The 17,938-nt window shown below is 40.5% G+C and overlaps 1 protein-coding gene across 1 annotated transcript in view; it reads right to left on the bottom strand.

The window, feature by feature from the left end:
• The window catches only part of LOC113498795 (RNA-binding protein 26), a 45,185-nt gene that overhangs the window by 25,604 nt on the left and 1,643 nt on the right, over positions 1-17,938 (bottom strand). Inside the window, exons 2-13 of the mRNA XM_026878940.1 lie at positions 11,866-11,984; positions 11,239-11,385; positions 9,284-9,412; positions 9,153-9,235; positions 8,726-8,800; positions 8,336-8,442; positions 7,003-7,095; positions 5,774-5,914; positions 4,889-4,995; positions 3,669-3,788; positions 2,800-2,905; positions 359-450 (exon numbers count right to left, since the gene is read on the bottom strand). Coding sequence (XP_026734741.1) covers positions 359-450; positions 2,800-2,905; positions 3,669-3,788; positions 4,889-4,995; positions 5,774-5,914; positions 7,003-7,095; positions 8,336-8,442; positions 8,726-8,800; positions 9,153-9,235; positions 9,284-9,412; positions 11,239-11,385; positions 11,866-11,984 — 1,319 coding nt within the window. The remainder of the gene's footprint in view (positions 1-358; positions 451-2,799; positions 2,906-3,668; positions 3,789-4,888; positions 4,996-5,773; positions 5,915-7,002; positions 7,096-8,335; positions 8,443-8,725; positions 8,801-9,152; positions 9,236-9,283; positions 9,413-11,238; positions 11,386-11,865; positions 11,985-17,938) is intronic.

The following is a 17,938-nucleotide window of genomic DNA, read 5'->3' as shown; positions in this document are numbered from 1 at the left end:
AATACATCTATAGTGAGGAAAACTAGGCGAGATAAAAAACGTAAACAAGCGGACCGTTCCTGAGTTATATTGCGATATCGAGGGATTATTATATGCATGTATGGCGTGAGTTGGTCGATGACAGCTGTCGTTATGTGTTTCGTGATACAAGAAAGCAGCCAGTACAGCAGTTGTCAACAAAAGATCAGCCATGTTGTGAACAAGTTCGTTCCTTCATTTTTGTCAAAATTCGAACTTTATAATAGGTTATTCAAATAAAAATGTTATGAACACCTGAAAATCTGGTCACGCTGTATATGGTTAATATTTATCTCGGAGAGCTAAGGCTTATAGAAGAGTAGTGTGTGTGTATGCTCACCAAAGCGGTTGTAGTCGAAGTTCTTCTTGTGAGGCGGCGGCGGGCGCGGCGCGGCGGCGCGCGGGCGGCCCGCCGCGCTCGACACGCGCTCGCTGCGGGGGACGAGAGTTAGTACTGGGTATAGTTATCCGCACGGATCTTGGGCGCGAGGCGGAAGACTGGGGATCGCTTTACGCATCGTAAAATAAAACGCCGATCAAATTGTGCATACTCGTCGTATAAACACAGAACAAATTTCAACCAATCACTCATGACGGCTATGACGCGGTGCGCTGCGGACCAATGACTAAACTTTATCCGCCCCGTGCCTCACTTCATACCGCAAAAGGGACGAAAAAAATCACTTCTGCGCAGGTGAAGATCAGCGCTCAAGATCCGTGCCGGTAACTATAAGCAGTACAGGCTTCATTTCAGAATAATCTGACTTGTTCGAGTTGTACTAGTAATACATTATGTCTGAAAGCATGGCTAATTGCAAGACTGAACTGAGAATTGAGTTTTCATGATATATTACGTTTTATGCACAGAAACACGTAATAAAACGTGTGTTTTTTTTAAGTTTGAATTCTCTATCCTATATATTCTATCCTTTTTTAGCCATGAAAAAGAAATACAACTTCACACGCGTACAGTCAGCGCCAAAAGTCGATGAACAGAATCAACTTTACAAAACAGCTGTTCACACTAAAATGCCATAAGTTATAGTCGCAACTAGGAAACAAAATAGAATGTACAACAGAAATTTACAAAAGTCGTTAAACACGAGTATTTCAAAAGTATCTGTGCACTAGTATTCCTAATGTCGCTGAACATCATTCTATCAAAAGTCACTAAACAGCAGAAAAAACAAAATTAGGCTAACAAAGTATATTTCTAATGTTGCCGTGACTGTGTTAATGTACCTACTTTTGACGCTTATGTTGTTGAGCTACTTTTGGGACAGTGCTTGCTGTATCTATGTATATCAATACAATTTATAACTATAAAAATGCTGGACCGATTTTGATACAATTTGAGTGGAGTGACATTTAAAAACATCGTTATTTAGAATTTTTAATCCATTATTTTTTTTGTAAAATATTAAAATAATATAAAAAAATATATTTTAAATTAAATTTATTATTTCACATATTTAATTTATTACTTTAATTAATAATTCCAATGAAAATATTTTAGATATTGTTAACGAAACCTTCTTCTCCTCCTCCTCACCTCCTCACTGTCCTCACTTCTGGTTTCTAAGATCAGAAGTGGGATAGACCACGTGCTTTGTGCTGTTTGTGCCATCTGTTTTAAGTTAAAGTAAAGGATTTGTTTGATTTTCATCTAATTACTGCAAATTTTATTTTTGACTGTGCCACGAGTATCGGTGAGCTTCTTATTTTTTTTTCTGCTTTTCCTGAGACATGCCCGAACGTTCGAAAATGTGTTAGAAACCAAAACGATTCGCCTCGATCGTGTCGTAATTGTTCTCGCACGTTGAGAAGTAGATCGCTTTGTCATCGCATAAACACCGTGAGCGTTCTCGTGGTTGTAAGCCTTAATCGCGGTCCCAGTTAACGGAAGCCTCTTCGCGAGGCTACTGAGATTAAGAAACACCCTAATTTCAATAGAGAAGATGGCTGGAAGATATCACCTACTTGGGGCCCAATAATAAATAAACTCAAGGCCAAACCCAAGAGCAGCGCTGCAAGACATCAAGACACAGTGTCGGACAACAAAGAATTAATTAAAATATGAAGGTAGAAAGAGCAAAATCTTCTGTCAAGACAAACACCATCTCAGTCTGCCCGTGACCATGATACCTGCGAAGGTGTCGAAACGTCGGGAACTAATATCTAAAATTAAACGGCGGTAAAATCCGTAAATGTAGTTTCATTTCAATGGATTAAAAAATTCTAAATGTTCATGTTTTTAAATGTCACTCCATTCAAATTGTATCAAAATCGGTCCAGCATTTTTATAGTTATAAATTGTATTGATATAGATACAGCAAGCACTGTCCCAAAAGTAGCTCAACAACATAAGCGTCAAAAGTAGGTACATTAACACAGTCACGGCAACATTAAAAATATACTTTGTTAGCCTAATTTTGTTTTTTCTGCTGTTTAGTGACTTTTGATATAATGATGTTCAGCGACATTAGGAATACTAGTGCACAGATACTTTTGAAATACTCGTGTTTAGCGACTTTTGTAAATTTTCTGGTGTACATTCTATTTTGTTTCCCAGTTGCGACTATAACTTATGGCATTTTATTGTGAACAGCTGTTTTGTAAAGTTGATTCTGTTCATCGACTTTTGGCGCTGACTGTACATAAGCATCGTTTTTTATAAGTAAATAATTGGGAAATTCGTCATATTCGGATCGAACATCCGTGATTCCATGACGAATCCAGTTCACCAGGATATACTGTAGCTTTTCTAGTTAGTCTAGTTACCTGGGTATGGGGATGAGCTCTCTCGGCGGGTGTGGGTGGTGCGGGTGCGGCGGCGGGTAGGCGGGGAAGCCTCCGCACCAGATGTCCGGCGTCAACGGGTTGTATTCTGTAGAGGAAATAACTTGTTTAGCAAGTGTTATACTAATTTTAAACCTATAGTAAATGCATAAACATTTGCCTTTTTTTTGTCTGCCGACTCACGCGCATAAAATCGACCGAATTTCTGTTGGGGCTCTGTTCTGTTGTCCACATATCAGAGTGGGTTTACCCAGCTTCTTTTTCTGGTATCACCTTCTGAATATGCTTCATAAATACACAATAATTTCAATGGATCCATCGCACCTGATGACAGAAACGGCCCGTACCAACGTTCGATAATAAATGAATAAATTACGTTCGTCTGGCAGCTCAACAGAAATTCAGTTGCGCGTAAAATAAGTGACCGAAAATACGCGACTCACAACTCATAAAATAACGTTCGTTAAGTCCCTAAGCGGAGATCTGAGCCGTGATAAGTCGCGCTCACTGGGTTTGGCGTGGTGATTTCAACCATTCGGCCAGGCATGCAGTAACATTTTTTCCGAAAGGGAAATCACCAAATTACTCATTCCGCTTCAGGTTGAGCGGTATCAGACTTCTACTGATTAAACCCCACCCATGTTCCTTCCTTTGCCCTTCGTGTACCGGGGCCACGGTAACCCTTTTAGGCAATCCTGTTGCCTCGGCAGATACCTTAGTAGTCTAACTTGCATAAATAACTTTAACTTTTGACAAGATGGTGACAAGTGGCCCAGGTCGTAACGTATTGCCGTGGTCCCAGTGGGTCAGCAGCCCGGGCTCGCTGTGTGTGTGCTAGTGTGTGGTGTTACCGGGCACGGGCGGCGGCAGCGCCAACACGGAGGTGAGCGCGGCGGCCGCGTCCTCCAGCACGACGGGGTCGCTGCCGTGGTCCCACTGGCACAGGTCGCCGCGCATGCAGTAGCCCTTCTCTGAGGACAAACAAGCTTGTATTGACTAAAGTGAAGAGGAAAATTTAATTAATTCAAGCCTAATAAGTGACTTACAGCCCGCCGTTGTGCACCCGAATTGTGGTCCCGGTCCAATGTCACCGGAACCACGACTCGGTTGCAGGTTTGTGAGTTTTCTAGCACGCACTTTTGGGAAAGCAGATCGAAACAGGCATTATCATGAACGACTAACCTATCTAAATATAATATTTTCGTCCATTTTTTGCGATCACCGAAAAAAAAAAACCACAGATTTTTGGGTCAATAATTCACAAATATCACACAAAAGAATCCGGTCTCAAACTAAGCAAAGCTTATTATTATGAGTACTAGATAACTGATAAACATACTTAGTTATTTCCAGATACATAAGAATAGATAAAATACACCCAGAAACAGAACAAACGATCGCGCTCATCACAACATTTGTCCTGGCGAGAATTGTAGCCACGACCTCCAGTGTCTCCAGTATAGGAGTGAGAGCAACTAATCACTAAATAAGATATACATCTATACTAATACTAGCTGACCCGGCAAACGTTGTTCTGCCGAATTTTTTTTTCTAGTTATATGTATTTTTAATGCCACATTATAAAAAAAATAAAAACAAAACAATTTCGTCCACAAAATTAAATATTTTTTTTAGTGTGAGCAACCCTTATCACTTATTGGTATGAAAAATAGATGTTGTTCTATTCTCAGACCTATCCAATATGCATACTAAATTTCATAAGAATCGGTTGAACCGTTTCGGAGGAGTACGGTAACTAACATCGTGACACGGGAATTTTATATATTAGATATAAAGCTGAAGAGTTTGTTTGTTTGAACGCGCTAATCTCTGGAACACCTGATTCAAATTGAGAACTTATTTTTGTGTTGAATAGACAATTCATTGAGGAAGGTTCTAGGCTACATACCATCGCGCTGCGACTACTAGGAGCGAAGATGCAACGGAAAATGTGGAAAAAATATTCATCTTCGAGGGTTTATGTTCAAAAATTCCTAACTTATATCTTCTAACCACGCGGACGAAGTCGCGGGCAACAGCTAGTAATACATATACATCAATAGGTACATACCATCGAAATCTCTACACCTTCGTTTGTAGGCGTCGTTGTGATCGAGCCTCGTCTCTTGGTGGGGGGAGGTTGACCCGCGTGACCTGTCACGTGACCTCTCCCGAGATCTGTAAGTAACGAGATGTATAAATACTTATAACACACGACTCCCGCTGTAAGGGATTTAATTGTCCTTGTGTCGTGAGAGGTTTTAACAAACATACAAATATCTTGCACAAAGACACCCAGACTCAGAACAAGCATCATCATTGGCTTAGCCTTTTCCCAACTATGTTGGGGTCGGCTACCAGTCTAACCGGTTTCAGCTGAGTACCAGTGTTTTACAAGGAGCGACTGCCTATCAGACCTCCTAAACCCAGTTACCTGGGCAACACGATACCCCTTGGGTAGACTGGTTGTCAGACTTTTCAAGCTTCTGACTACCTGTAACGACTATCAAAGATGTAAGAATAACAGCCGGGACCCACAATTTAACGTGCCTTCCGAAACACGGAGGAACTCGCTATGACACAGATGGTCACCCATCTACGGACCAACCGCGTCAAGCATAGCTTAACCTGTGAGCGTTTCACTTATGCGGTTATAGCTTAGCCACGAGCTCCTCTCCGACTCAGAACAAGCATTCAGACAAATGCTTGTCCTACGCGGGGTCGATCCGGCGATATTTCGCGTTCAATGCGTTTTGTGTGGTGACCTCAACCACTCGGCTATCCGTGCAGGGGGTAATTTGGCTGGTTGGGTCGATGTAAAAATTCACATTTCTAAATTATCTCGGGTCGGAGTGTTTTTGGTACCTTCGTTGTATCTGAATTCCATAACACAAGTGCTTCAGCAATTTACTTTGGGTTCAGAACAATGTATGTGATGTTGTCCGCATTCACTTACCGGTCCCTATCCCTAGAGCGAGACAGTCGGTCCCTGTGGTCTCGGTCTCGAGACATCCTGTCTCGCTCCAACTCGCGTGGCACCCTCAGTCTGTCCCGTTCTCGCTCGTGGTCTCGATCCCGTCCCGCCGGTGATCTTGATCTGAAAGTAATTGGAATTGTTAAATTTTTATATTAACTATCGTGTCACTGATTCATTATTAAACGATGCAAATTAATCAGGCGTATTTATCGGGAGTGCCGCCGCGCCAGCTCATGAGTAAGGACTCCGGTTTGGTCCGAAACTAGTCGGACAATCCTGATAAGTACGCGTGAGTAAACCGTTACATCATTTAATAAATTTTAATATGTTTATGAACTATTTTCCTATCGAGTATTTATTGGGGGAAAGCGGGGTTAAGTAGTAGACGCAACTTGAGTTGTCCATCATAAGCTGGCGCGGCACTAAATACGTTCGTGTTAACCATTTTTAAGCAATTATGAATAAGCCTCACTTAAGTTAACACAATAATGATAATGTTTGGTATAAGTATGAAAGCACCTCATCATCATCGGCCAAGCCTTTTTCCTAACTGTGTCGAAAGCATCTCTGTTTTGTTATCAAAACTAATCCGTTCATGAGATATTTCTTTATAATAACTATCGTGACACTGATTCATTATTAAATGATGTAACGGTATTAAGGACTCGAAGTCGAACGAGAGGTCGTCCAGCAAATAATAAGTGTAGCAACCAGCCTCATCTAGATTGAGTTGCCAAGGCTACAATTTTCTACCATTTCCTTCTATATTCTACTACAATACACCAAGAGCTGTTATACTGACTTTCGTCTTTTTTATACTACATAAATTACTATTTACTACTAAATTTTTACATACACAATCTCACATAGATCGGTTACTCAGCCTTTCACTACACAGCAGTTACTTTTCTACCATATAATACTACAATTATCAAAGTGATTTGTAAAGTCGCTAGAAAGCGGCGGAAGGCCTCGAAATAGGGATGATGACTGGGTATAAAAAGAGAAAATCTAATTAGTCCCTTAGATAATTAAAAAGTATTAGACAAGTATTCTTTCCTAATAATACGTTTGCGAGAAAAATTAAAAATACGCATCCATTATTTAAACAATAAACTAAAAGGAAGACACTGAAAATAAAACGTCATCATCCCTATTCTCTACGCTACAGAGTTGTACCATTTTCTACTAATTTCTACTAGACATACCTAGAGCGACTGTTCTGCCTGTCGCTGGCGGGCGGCGGCGGACTTCTGTTTCTGTAGCGACCGCGCGGCGACGGCGAACGGGAAAGCGCTCGTCTGATGTACAATCATTCATTTAATATTTATTTCACATCTTTCACACAACGCCATCTAGTCTTAAAACTAAGTTTTCGCTTGTACTATGAGTCCTAGACAACTGATTAACATACTTATATATAAATACATATATAACACAGATAAATTACACCCGGACACAGAACAATAGATCGCGCGAAACAAACATTTGTCCTGGGTGGGATTCGAACCCACAGCCTCTGGTATAGCAATCAGGGTCTCCAACCACTAGAACAACAGGCCAGTCAATATCTAATTTAGTTATTAATAATACCAGCTTAAACCTCTTAGCGAAGGCTTGTAGCTGAGGAAGATAAATGTTGATATATCCGAACCCAATCCATTAATACCGAGAAATACATTTTACATTTATCATCTGTGAACTTTTCAACTATATAACTATCAAGTTATACGAGATATGTACATTCAGGTAACAGACGGACGGACAGATTTGGGATCCTATTACGAAAACTTTGGTAATACGGTTTCTTTTTTACCTTCTTGGGTATGGAAACCTAAAAGGGGTACAAGAGAAAGCAGAGAAATGAAATGAAATTGTTAATCTGCAAATAAATAAATGGCATCGCTTTTATATGGCAAAAGTTATTTTTTTAGGCTAGCTAGAGTTGTCACGTGACATGATTAACCAGCAAGAGATAGGCATAGTACTAATTGTAAGTAGGATTGTAACGCATTGCCATACTCCGACACAAAAACTCGGATGACGTAGCACAGCGGTTCAGGTTTAGTCATGGTGGTTTAGGCATGAGGTTGCAATGCAGTCCTTCATACAGCGACCGCGGGCTTCCACCAGCCAGTACTGCGAGCAGGTGGGTCACTTTCTCGTGTTGTGTGTGGAGGTAAATAATGCCGATGCCTAACACTCTAGACAGACGGACAGCATTTCAACTGCTGATGCTGGTGGTACAGTTTGGATGCAGTTTGCGCGGGTTGGTTCCATGACCGCCAGAATAGAGAATCGTGGAAGGATTTGGGGGAGGCCTTTGCCCAGCAGTGGGACACAGTGGGCTAGATAAAGAAAATGCAGTTTGAATACAGTTGACACGACTGCACGCCGACTGCAATTGGACCCCGCTCGGTTGGTTTTCAGTTCTATTGCAGTCGTGTGAACTGCATCCGAAGTGTAAATTCGCAGTTGAAATGCAGTCTGTCTGCCTAGGGCCAAGCAGCCAGCCGGCAGGCGGCGGTGGAGTACAGTTACCTGCGCGTGTCGGGCGCGTGGTCGGGCTCGCGCGCGTGGCGCCGCTGCCGCGCGCGCCGCTCCCACGAGCGCGAGCGGCGACGCCGCCGGTCCTCCTTGTCGCGCGTCTGCGGAGAAGCATTACATTAAGTCAAACAATGAGGTCTATACCATCGGTGTGAGACTACGATTTGGCTGCTTCACTGAACTCATTGGTGACCACATTCACAAGAGCCCCGATACTGGTATTTAAGATGACCGATGATTTAATGGCAATCGGATTAAATTAGAAACAAACTTTTTTGAGATTTAACAAGGAGCGACTGCCTATCTCACCTCCTCAACCCAGTTCCCTGGGCAAGATATCTATAGGCAGGTATGACAGATAAATCATATGTCTTATTAACTCACCGAATCATTTCGTCTATCTCTTCTTCTCGGTGGCTGGTCTACTGGTTCTTCTAGAAGTTCAGTCAACGGTAATACCTAGGACAAAAATACTGTATTAGACACATAATTATTACCAAGCTAAATTTTTGCTTATCTGACCTCCTTAACTCAGTTTTCTGGGTAACACGATACCCCTTAGTCAAGCTTCTGACTACCCGTAACAACTGTCAAAGATGTAAGCACATAAGCCGCGACCCACAAATTAACGTGGCTTCCGAAAGACGGCGGAATTCGTCGAGAAAGATAGTCACCCACAACATACACAAGGCGTCAAGCGTAACCGCTTAATCTATGATCGATAGTTTTGTCATAGCCACGAGCTCTTCGAATGTATCTGTTTGATTGTCCCATATCCCATATAAATAAAGAAATGGGGAGTGTTCCGTACCTTGACGAGCGTGTGTTCGCTGTGGGGAGCGCGGGGCGCGACGGCGCGGGCCCCGCGCGACACCACGAGGCGCGCGGGCGCCCCCGCGCCCCCGGCCGCGCCCCCCGCGCCCCCGGCCGCGCCCCCCGCGCCCGCGCCCGCCGCCGGGGAGCGCGCGCGCCGCGGCACGCCCGACAGCGCCGCGCCCGGCGCCGGCGCCGCCACAGCCGCCGCACCCGCCGCACCGGCTACACCGGCTGCTCCTGCTACACCTGCCACACCTGCCGCGACAAACAACATCTCAATTAAAACTCATTTATTTAAAGTGAGCTATAGTTACCGGCACAGTTATTGAGCGCTCGGAGGAAGAGTGGGGATCGCTTTGCGCATCGTAAAATAAAACGCCAATCAATTGTGTGTACTCGTCGTCTTGAGGTGAATGCAACTGCAGCAAACAACGAATTTCAACTCATCCCTCATGTCGGCTATGACGCGATGCGCTGCGGGACACTCACTGCACCTGAATCCACCCCCGCGCCTCAATTCATACCGCAAAAGGGACACAAACAATCACTTCTGCGCAGGTGAAGGTCAGCGCTCAAGATCCGTGCCGGTAACTAAGACTTAAGTAAGACTTTGAACCACACAGTTTCGACCACCATTCTGGTGAATGGTGGGCGAAACTGGGTAGTCATTAATTCAAATTCGGCTACTAAGCAACATTTTTTTAAGGTAAAATTTCATGGACAGCACCGAATTTCGTCCGCCCTTCACCGCTTCCTAAGTGCTTTTTCAACGAGAGAAAAAACAGTGCATAAAACTCCCCAGGCAGCATTTAAAATTATTGACTTGTCGAAATCCTACAGTGTAAGACATTGTAAAATTATTAACAAAAGATTGCCGAAATCAAAAACATAAAAAAAAACATATGTCCAAGAATAATATCATTCTACAGTGGACAATGCCTTTCACCGACCCTAGGTGCGATACAAGCAGCGCCTTGTTTTAATAATTAAATTAATTATCAATGATAATCCGTGCTCAATCTAAATTGATAACTACCTTCTCAAAAATCAACCTTATTTTAATACAGTCACTATTTATGGCTTAAGTTAAAAATAATTTTAGAAACCCACTAAACAGGATACAAATAGAAAGATCTCCCAAAGTTAACGAAAACAAATTCAAAGTGGGTGATTTCAATTCTATAAATAAAATTCCATAAAATACATTTATTTATAAACAGTCCAGTGGTCAGTCGCTTAAAATAGTAGGTAAACATATGTTATCACTATTTATAGGTTTAACAGAATATAATTTTTAATAATAACTTAACATTGAGGGGTTTGCTTTTCGTCAATCTGATTTAATTAAAATGGGGATGATGACAATTCCTAACTAAAATCACTAAAATATTTAACAAAAACTGAATATCTTGAAATAAATCCCCCTCATAGCTCTATATTTTGATAGGCACTAGCTGCCCCGGCGAACTAAGTACCGCCTGGCAGTCGAAGATAGCAATGCAGTCAAAACATTGCATGATTTTTTGCATCTTTTCCATATTCTATCACCATTTAAACCTTCTCTGGACTTAAACGAATATATCAAAACGTTCTCGACTTTTAGGGAGACTAACGACCAGCAATTCGTTTTTCCCACGTTTTTATACACTCACTTTTCTTGTTTGTTTGTAGTTCCGGTTGGATTTTTGCAACTCAATTTTGAGGCACTTCCTTATAAGCTAGCAGGCTGAAATTGTCAGGGTAGCTTCAAACCCGATGACAATGCAAATTACAACTATAAAAACGGCTGGACCGATTTTGATAAGATTTAAAAACGTGGGTTTTTTTATATTTTTTAATCTAATAGATTTAAAAGCATTATTAAATGATGAAACGGTTTACTCACGCATATTTATCGGGGGTGCCCGACTAGTTTCGGACCCAACCGGAGTCCTTAATCATGAGCGACCGGTGACCGGTGAATCAGTCTCACGATAGTTATTATAAAAATATAGATTTAGAAGCAACTACTATATAATCCACAGAAAACCCTAGACACAATAGGCTTGATAATAGATAATTAGTAGTTGGTTATCACTAACCGTTATTATTTTCTACTTCAGGCTCCTTTGCCGGTTCGACGTCGGCGGGGGGCGGAGAGGGCAGCTTTTCTTTCTCCTCCCGCCCTGGCTTCAAATACTCATTGCTCTCCAACGATTTGAAGAGCATCTCAACGAACGGCTTTGTTTCTGTAACATATAATGTAGTATTAGTATTAATGAATTTCTAAATGCGGATGACGTTGCACGGCGGTTCAGGTTTAGTCAGTAAGAGTCTGACACTAGCCGCTTCGTCACCAGATAAGTGAGGATTCTGCTGCCCGAGTTAATTCTGCTAGTCTATTCTTCTTTTTTTACTTAAAAAGAAGATTAGACTAGTTGAATCGCACATCGTTTCTCACAATGTTTTTCTTCATCACCTATTTTTGGGATGGTGAATCATTAAATGATTCCTTCCGCTTTGGGTTGAGTAGACAGGAGTGTCAGACTTCTACTGATTAAAACCCACCCTTGTTCCTTCCTTTGCCCTTCTTGTACCGGGGCCACGGTAGTAACCCTTTGGGGCGATCCCGCTGCACGGGCAGGTTAATAAAGCTGTAGTCTATGTGACGCACCGGTCACGGCGACTATTCGAAGAATTGTGAGGATAATATAGATAATGCTTCTTACCCTGTTGGAGGAACACGTCCAGCTGATCCACCATCACCTCCCGAAGCTCCTCAAGCGGTTTGTCCTTTTTGACGAGAGCGTAAACATATTTGGCGAGGGCGGCTGGGTCGGCATCACATCTGGAAACATTCAAAATAAATTTAGTTAAGTTTATTTCTATAACCGCTGGGTCCCGTTGGATGCAGGTGGCAATGAACCGGTCGCGCTGGAGAACTTATGGAGAGGCCTATGCAGCAGTGGACTGCTATAGGCTGAGATGATGATGATGATGATAATTTCTATAAGGCCGATCTTCGGACGCTTCACGCCAATGACACAATGACGGTAAAGTGGCGCTCTCTCGTATCAGAGGCCAAGACACAATTCGGGTCGCTGAGCCAACGGATTTAGTAAGTTATTTCTATGTTGATTGGCTTGTTGATATAGTGTTTAGTGACCCTGACTGCTATATCGGAGGCCGTGGGTTCGATTCCCACACGGACAAATTTTTGTCTGATGAGCACGATCATTTGTTCTGTGTTTATTTATATTATGGATGTATTTAAAAATATAAAAGCTTCTTATCAGTTGTCTAGTACTCTTAATGCAAGTTTTGCTTAGTTTGAGACGAGATGGCGTTGTGGAATGTTATTATCATGATTCATATAATTTAAGCATTGTAAAAAGGTGACAGCGTGCTAATTAAATAATAATTCAATACTTGTGTCGCGAAAGTTTGACAAATATTCAAGATACTCAGAACAAGCAAGTCCCAAGCAGGGATCGAACCTGCTATACGTCGTGCATAGTGCACACACTCAGCTATCCGTGAACTCATTATTAAGCCATCAATTAGTCATCTAAGTTATAATAATATTTTAAAAAATAATGATAACTTAGGCCAATCAGAATCAGGTACCGTTTAGATAAAAGTCCTAAGTTTATGTAATTCACGGTTACGTCTTATCAGAAGCTGATAAGGCACAGTGTTTTATGTAATTCGGTTAGTACATTTACTACATATCAATTATAGTTATTTAAATCGATTTCTAGCGAATGGAAGGCGCTGAATGTGTCGGAATAGGAAGTGGTGATGGATTGATATAAACTCTGACGAATTGGCTGGTCCCAAGTGGGCTAGGATTGAGACTAGTAGAAGGTTTGGGGTAGAAAGTAGAAAGAAAGATATATATTTGCCATGGTGTCAGACGAAAACTAAGAAATTTATCCTAATAGTATTAAAAACTAAAGCCTTGAGTCCGTACCAATGCTGAATGCACCATGTGACCGAATACCTAAGATGTATGTCTTCAACAAAGCATACACAATACAAACGACAGAAAACAAACAAGATTCCTCGGGAATACACGAGGTACGCGTCTACACAGATAGCTCAAAAACGGACTCAACAAGCACAGGCGCAGGAGTATTCTCAATGGACCTGAACATCAACATATTAATACCTCTGGGTGCAGACAACTCGATCTTCCAATGCGAGTGTGTAGCCATCACCCAGGCGGCCAGAGCTATAGAAAGGAGAGGGGTCCAGGACCAAGCCATCAGGATTCTCTCCGATAGCATCGCGGTTCTTAAGGCAACTACATCGTCACGTCGTCGCTGATACAAGACGTCCGTGGTTTGTTACTCTTTCACGCAAAAACAACTGAAGGGATTTTAACGAAATTTGGTACACAAATAATTAACCCCTAGAAAGATAGTCTGGCGTAAAATTGACGCATGCATTCTTGAAATATTGCTCTCTCTTTCTAAATAGCGCGAATCCGTCGCTGTGCGTTTAGGACATCTCAGTCGCCGCTTGGAGCTCCCGTGAGGCGTGCTTGTCAATGCGGTAAGTGTCACTGATTTTGAACTATAACGACCGCGTGAGTCAAAATGACGCATGATTATCTTTTACGTGACTTTTAAGATTTAACTCATACGATAATTATATTGTTATTTCATGTTCTACTTACGTGATAACTTATTATATATATATTTTCTTGTTATAGATATCGTGACTAATATATAATAAAATGGGTAGTTCTTTAGACGATGAGCATATCCTCTCTGCTCTTCTGCAAAGCGATGACGAGCTTGTTGGTGAGGATTCTGACAGTGAAATATCAGATCACGTAAGTGAAGATGACGTCCAGAGCGATACAGAAGAAGCGTTTATAGATGAGGTACATGAAGTGCAGCCAACGTCAAGCGGTAGTGAAATATTAGACGAACAAAATGTTATTGAACAACCAGGTTCTTCATTGGCTTCTAACAAAATCTTGACCTTGCCACAGAGGACTATTAGAGGTAAGAATAAACATTGTTGGTCAACTTCAAAGTCCACGAGGCGTAGCCGAGTCTCTGCACTGAACATTGTCAGATCTCAAAGAGGTCCGACGCGTATGTGCCGCAATATATATGACCCACTTTTATGCTTCAAACTATTTTTTACTGATGAGATAATTTCGGAAATTGTAAAATGGACAAATGCTGAGATATCATTGAAACGTCGGGAATCTATGACAGGTGCTACATTTCGTGACACGAATGAAGATGAAATCTATGCTTTCTTTGGTATTCTGGTAATGACAGCAGTGAGAAAAGATAACCACATGTCCACAGATGACCTCTTTGATCGATCTTTGTCAATGGTGTACGTCTCTGTAATGAGTCGTGATCGTTTTGATTTTTTGATACGATGTCTTAGAATGGATGACAAAAGTATACGGCCCACACTTCGAGAAAACGATGTATTTACTCCTGTTAGAAAAATATGGGATCTCTTTATCCATCAGTGCATACAAAATTACACTCCAGGGGCTCATTTGACCATAGATGAACAGTTACTTGGTTTTAGAGGACGGTGTCCGTTTAGGATGTATATCCCAAACAAGCCAAGTAAGTATGGAATAAAAATCCTCATGATGTGTGACAGTGGTACAAAGTATATGATAAATGGAATGCCTTATTTGGGAAGAGGAACACAGACCAACGGAGTACCACTCGGTGAATACTACGTGAAGGAGTTATCAAAGCCTGTGCACGGTAGTTGTCGTAATATTACGTGTGACAATTGGTTCACCTCAATCCCTTTGGCAAAAAACTTACTACAAGAACCGTATAAGTTAACCATTGTGGAACCGTGCGATCAAACAAACGCGAGATACCGGAAGTACTGAAAAACAGTCGCTCCAGGCCAGTGGGAACATCGATGTTTTGTTTTGACGGACCCCTTACTCTCGTCTCATATAAACCGAAGCCAGCTAAGATGGTATACTTATTATCATCTTGTGATGAGGATGCTTCTATCAACGAAAGTACCGGTAAACCGCAAATGGTTATGTATTATAATCAAACTAAAGGCGGAGTGGACACGCTAGACCAAATGTGTTCTGTGATGACCTGCAGTAGGAAGACGAATAGGTGGCCTATGGCATTATTGTACGGAATGATAAACATTGCCTGCATAAATTCTTTTATTATATACAGCCATAATGTCAGTAGCAAGGGAGAAAGGTTCAAAGTCGCAAAAAATTTATGAGAAACCTTTACATGAGCCTGACGTCATCGTTTATGCGTAAGCGTTTAGAAGCTCCTACTTTGAAGAGATATTTGCGCGATAATATCTCTAATATTTTGCCAAATGAAGTGCCTGGTACATCAGATGACAGTACTGAAGAGCCAGTAACGAAAAAACGTACTTACTGTACTTACTGCCCCTCTAAAATAAGGCGAAAGGCAAATGCATCGTGCAAAAAATGCAAAAAAGTTATTTGTCGAGAGCATAATATTGATATGTGCCAAAGTTGTTCTGACTGACTAATAAGTATAATTGTTTCTATTATGTATAAGTAAGCTAATTACTTATTTTATAATACAACATGACTGTTTTAAAGACAAAATAAGTTTATTTTTGTAAAAGAGAATGTTAAAAGTTTGTTACTTTATAGAAGAAATTTGAGTTTTGTTTTTTTAATAAATAAAAAACATAAATAAATAGTTTGTTGAATTATATTAGTATGTAAGGTAAATATAATAAAACTTAATATCTATTCAAATTAATAAATAAACCTCGATATACAGACCGATAAAACACATGGTCAATTTTACGCATGATTATCTTTAACGTACGTCACAATATGAAATTAATAACCAGGAATAACTAATTAATTAATTGTGATTGATCAACTTGTGCAGTTGTAGGTTAATTACGTTTTATTTATTTCAATTAAAAAATCTCATGCTGGTATCGAAGCCAAGATTACGAGTACTAAAGGTGATGATTATAACACAAAAGCGTAATAAACCGTGAGTTAAAATCTATATTTAATCAGTGCGCGTAACATTTGCATCGGCGTAACGCGTAAGACAAACGCACAGGACAAATATAAGTCCGTCCTCGTTAATTATAAACATCGTGTTGGTCTTGACAATCTTAATTTGTAGATTTATAACTTGGACCTAACTAGATTTTATGAACAGGTAATAGTTGAGTCCAAGTCGAAATCGTGATATTGCAGGTTACGTACAAATTAGGCTAAATATCAGTTGGATAACAAATAAATTTGTGTGTTCACTCAAATTTGTCAACAACCAACAATTTTTTGACTGAAACAACAGTTGCAATATCGGTATAAGTTGAGAAATTACAGTTTATTAGATTCTGCCTAGTGAGTTGGTGACGAATAAACAGCAGACCCTCAGTAATATGGTTGTGTTTTTATCCTTTTGATGCCTGCAAATGTCATAGGAGACCTCTGCTCTTCTAGAGGGAGTAGGGATGGCTGGACTGACAGCCTCCCAAAGCCCCCTGACGCACAATGGTCCGTCTTGGAGCCTACATGCGGAAAAGGAAGCCCGCTACCAGTTACTCTTTTGATGAAGGGAAAAATCTGGTCTGAGACTAGGGTTTCCCACATCTAATTTGGTGTATGAGAAACTTAAGTTAACTAAAGTAAATGAAACAAATACCGAACACAAGTTTTCATGCACTATTTATATTATTAGTTATTTAAACAGAGATATTTAATTTGAATTTGCATTTTTTGCTTTTAATATAATATGGTATACTTGACTTTGACTACATGTAATTGTTTAGCAATATGTAGTACTAGCTGTTGCCCGCGACTTCGTTTCCGTGGGTAGAAGAAGATATAAGTTATGATTTATACCCATCCTGCTTTTTTCACATTTTCCATTGTATCTTCGCTCCTATTAGTCGCAGCGTGATGGTTTATAACCTAAAGCCTTCCTCAATTAATGGTCTATTCAACACAAAAAGAATTTTTAAATTCGAACCAGTAGTTCCTGAGATTAGTGCGTTCAAACAAACAAACTCTTCAGCTTTATATATTAGCAGTATAGAGTATAGATAATAGCAAAAAATGAATTACCATTATAGGGTGAAAATCACAGATTTTATAGTCAATAGAAATTAGTAAAGTAAAGTAGTCTAGAAATTAGTCATAATATATTATGTATTTAAATAGGCACATAACTATGAGAAAACGGCACATAGCATGTAGCACATTCAATCTCCTTGTAGGACAATCATTTGTGTGATCCACGAATGCTTGTCCTGAGTCTCGGTGTCTTTGTACACATTACATTAATGTTTCCCTATGACATAAGGATGATTTTCAGTCATACAGGAATTGTTTTAATTTCATATTTAGTCAAGTTCAGGAAATCGATGCATTATCCTTGTTGTTGGCCTGTTGGTCTAGTGGTTAGTGACCCTGACTGCTATACCGGAGGTCGTGGGTTTGATTCCCACCCAGGACAAATGTTTGTGTGATGAGCATGATCATTTGTTCTGTGTCTGAATGTAATTTATCTATAATATGTATGTATTTAGAACTATATAAGTATGTTTATCAGTTGTCTAGTACTCATAACACAAGCTCTGCTTAATTTGAGACTAGATGGCGTTGTGTGAATATTGTCCAACATTATATTATATAATATACTGTATATATATATATTATTAATTTATATAATAAAGTTACAAGGAGGGATCCTTTATATAACTTCTTTTACTTCTTTGATGACTTCTATACTAATTTATTAAGCTGATGCAGCATTAAGGAGATCT

Source organism: Trichoplusia ni, chromosome 11 (genome assembly GCF_003590095.1).
Source record: "Trichoplusia ni isolate ovarian cell line Hi5 chromosome 11, tn1, whole genome shotgun sequence".
Lineage (NCBI taxonomy): Eukaryota > Metazoa > Arthropoda > Insecta > Lepidoptera > Noctuidae > Trichoplusia > Trichoplusia ni.
Note: the sequence above shows the minus strand (reverse complement) of the source record. Positions and strands in the feature narration are given on the sequence as shown.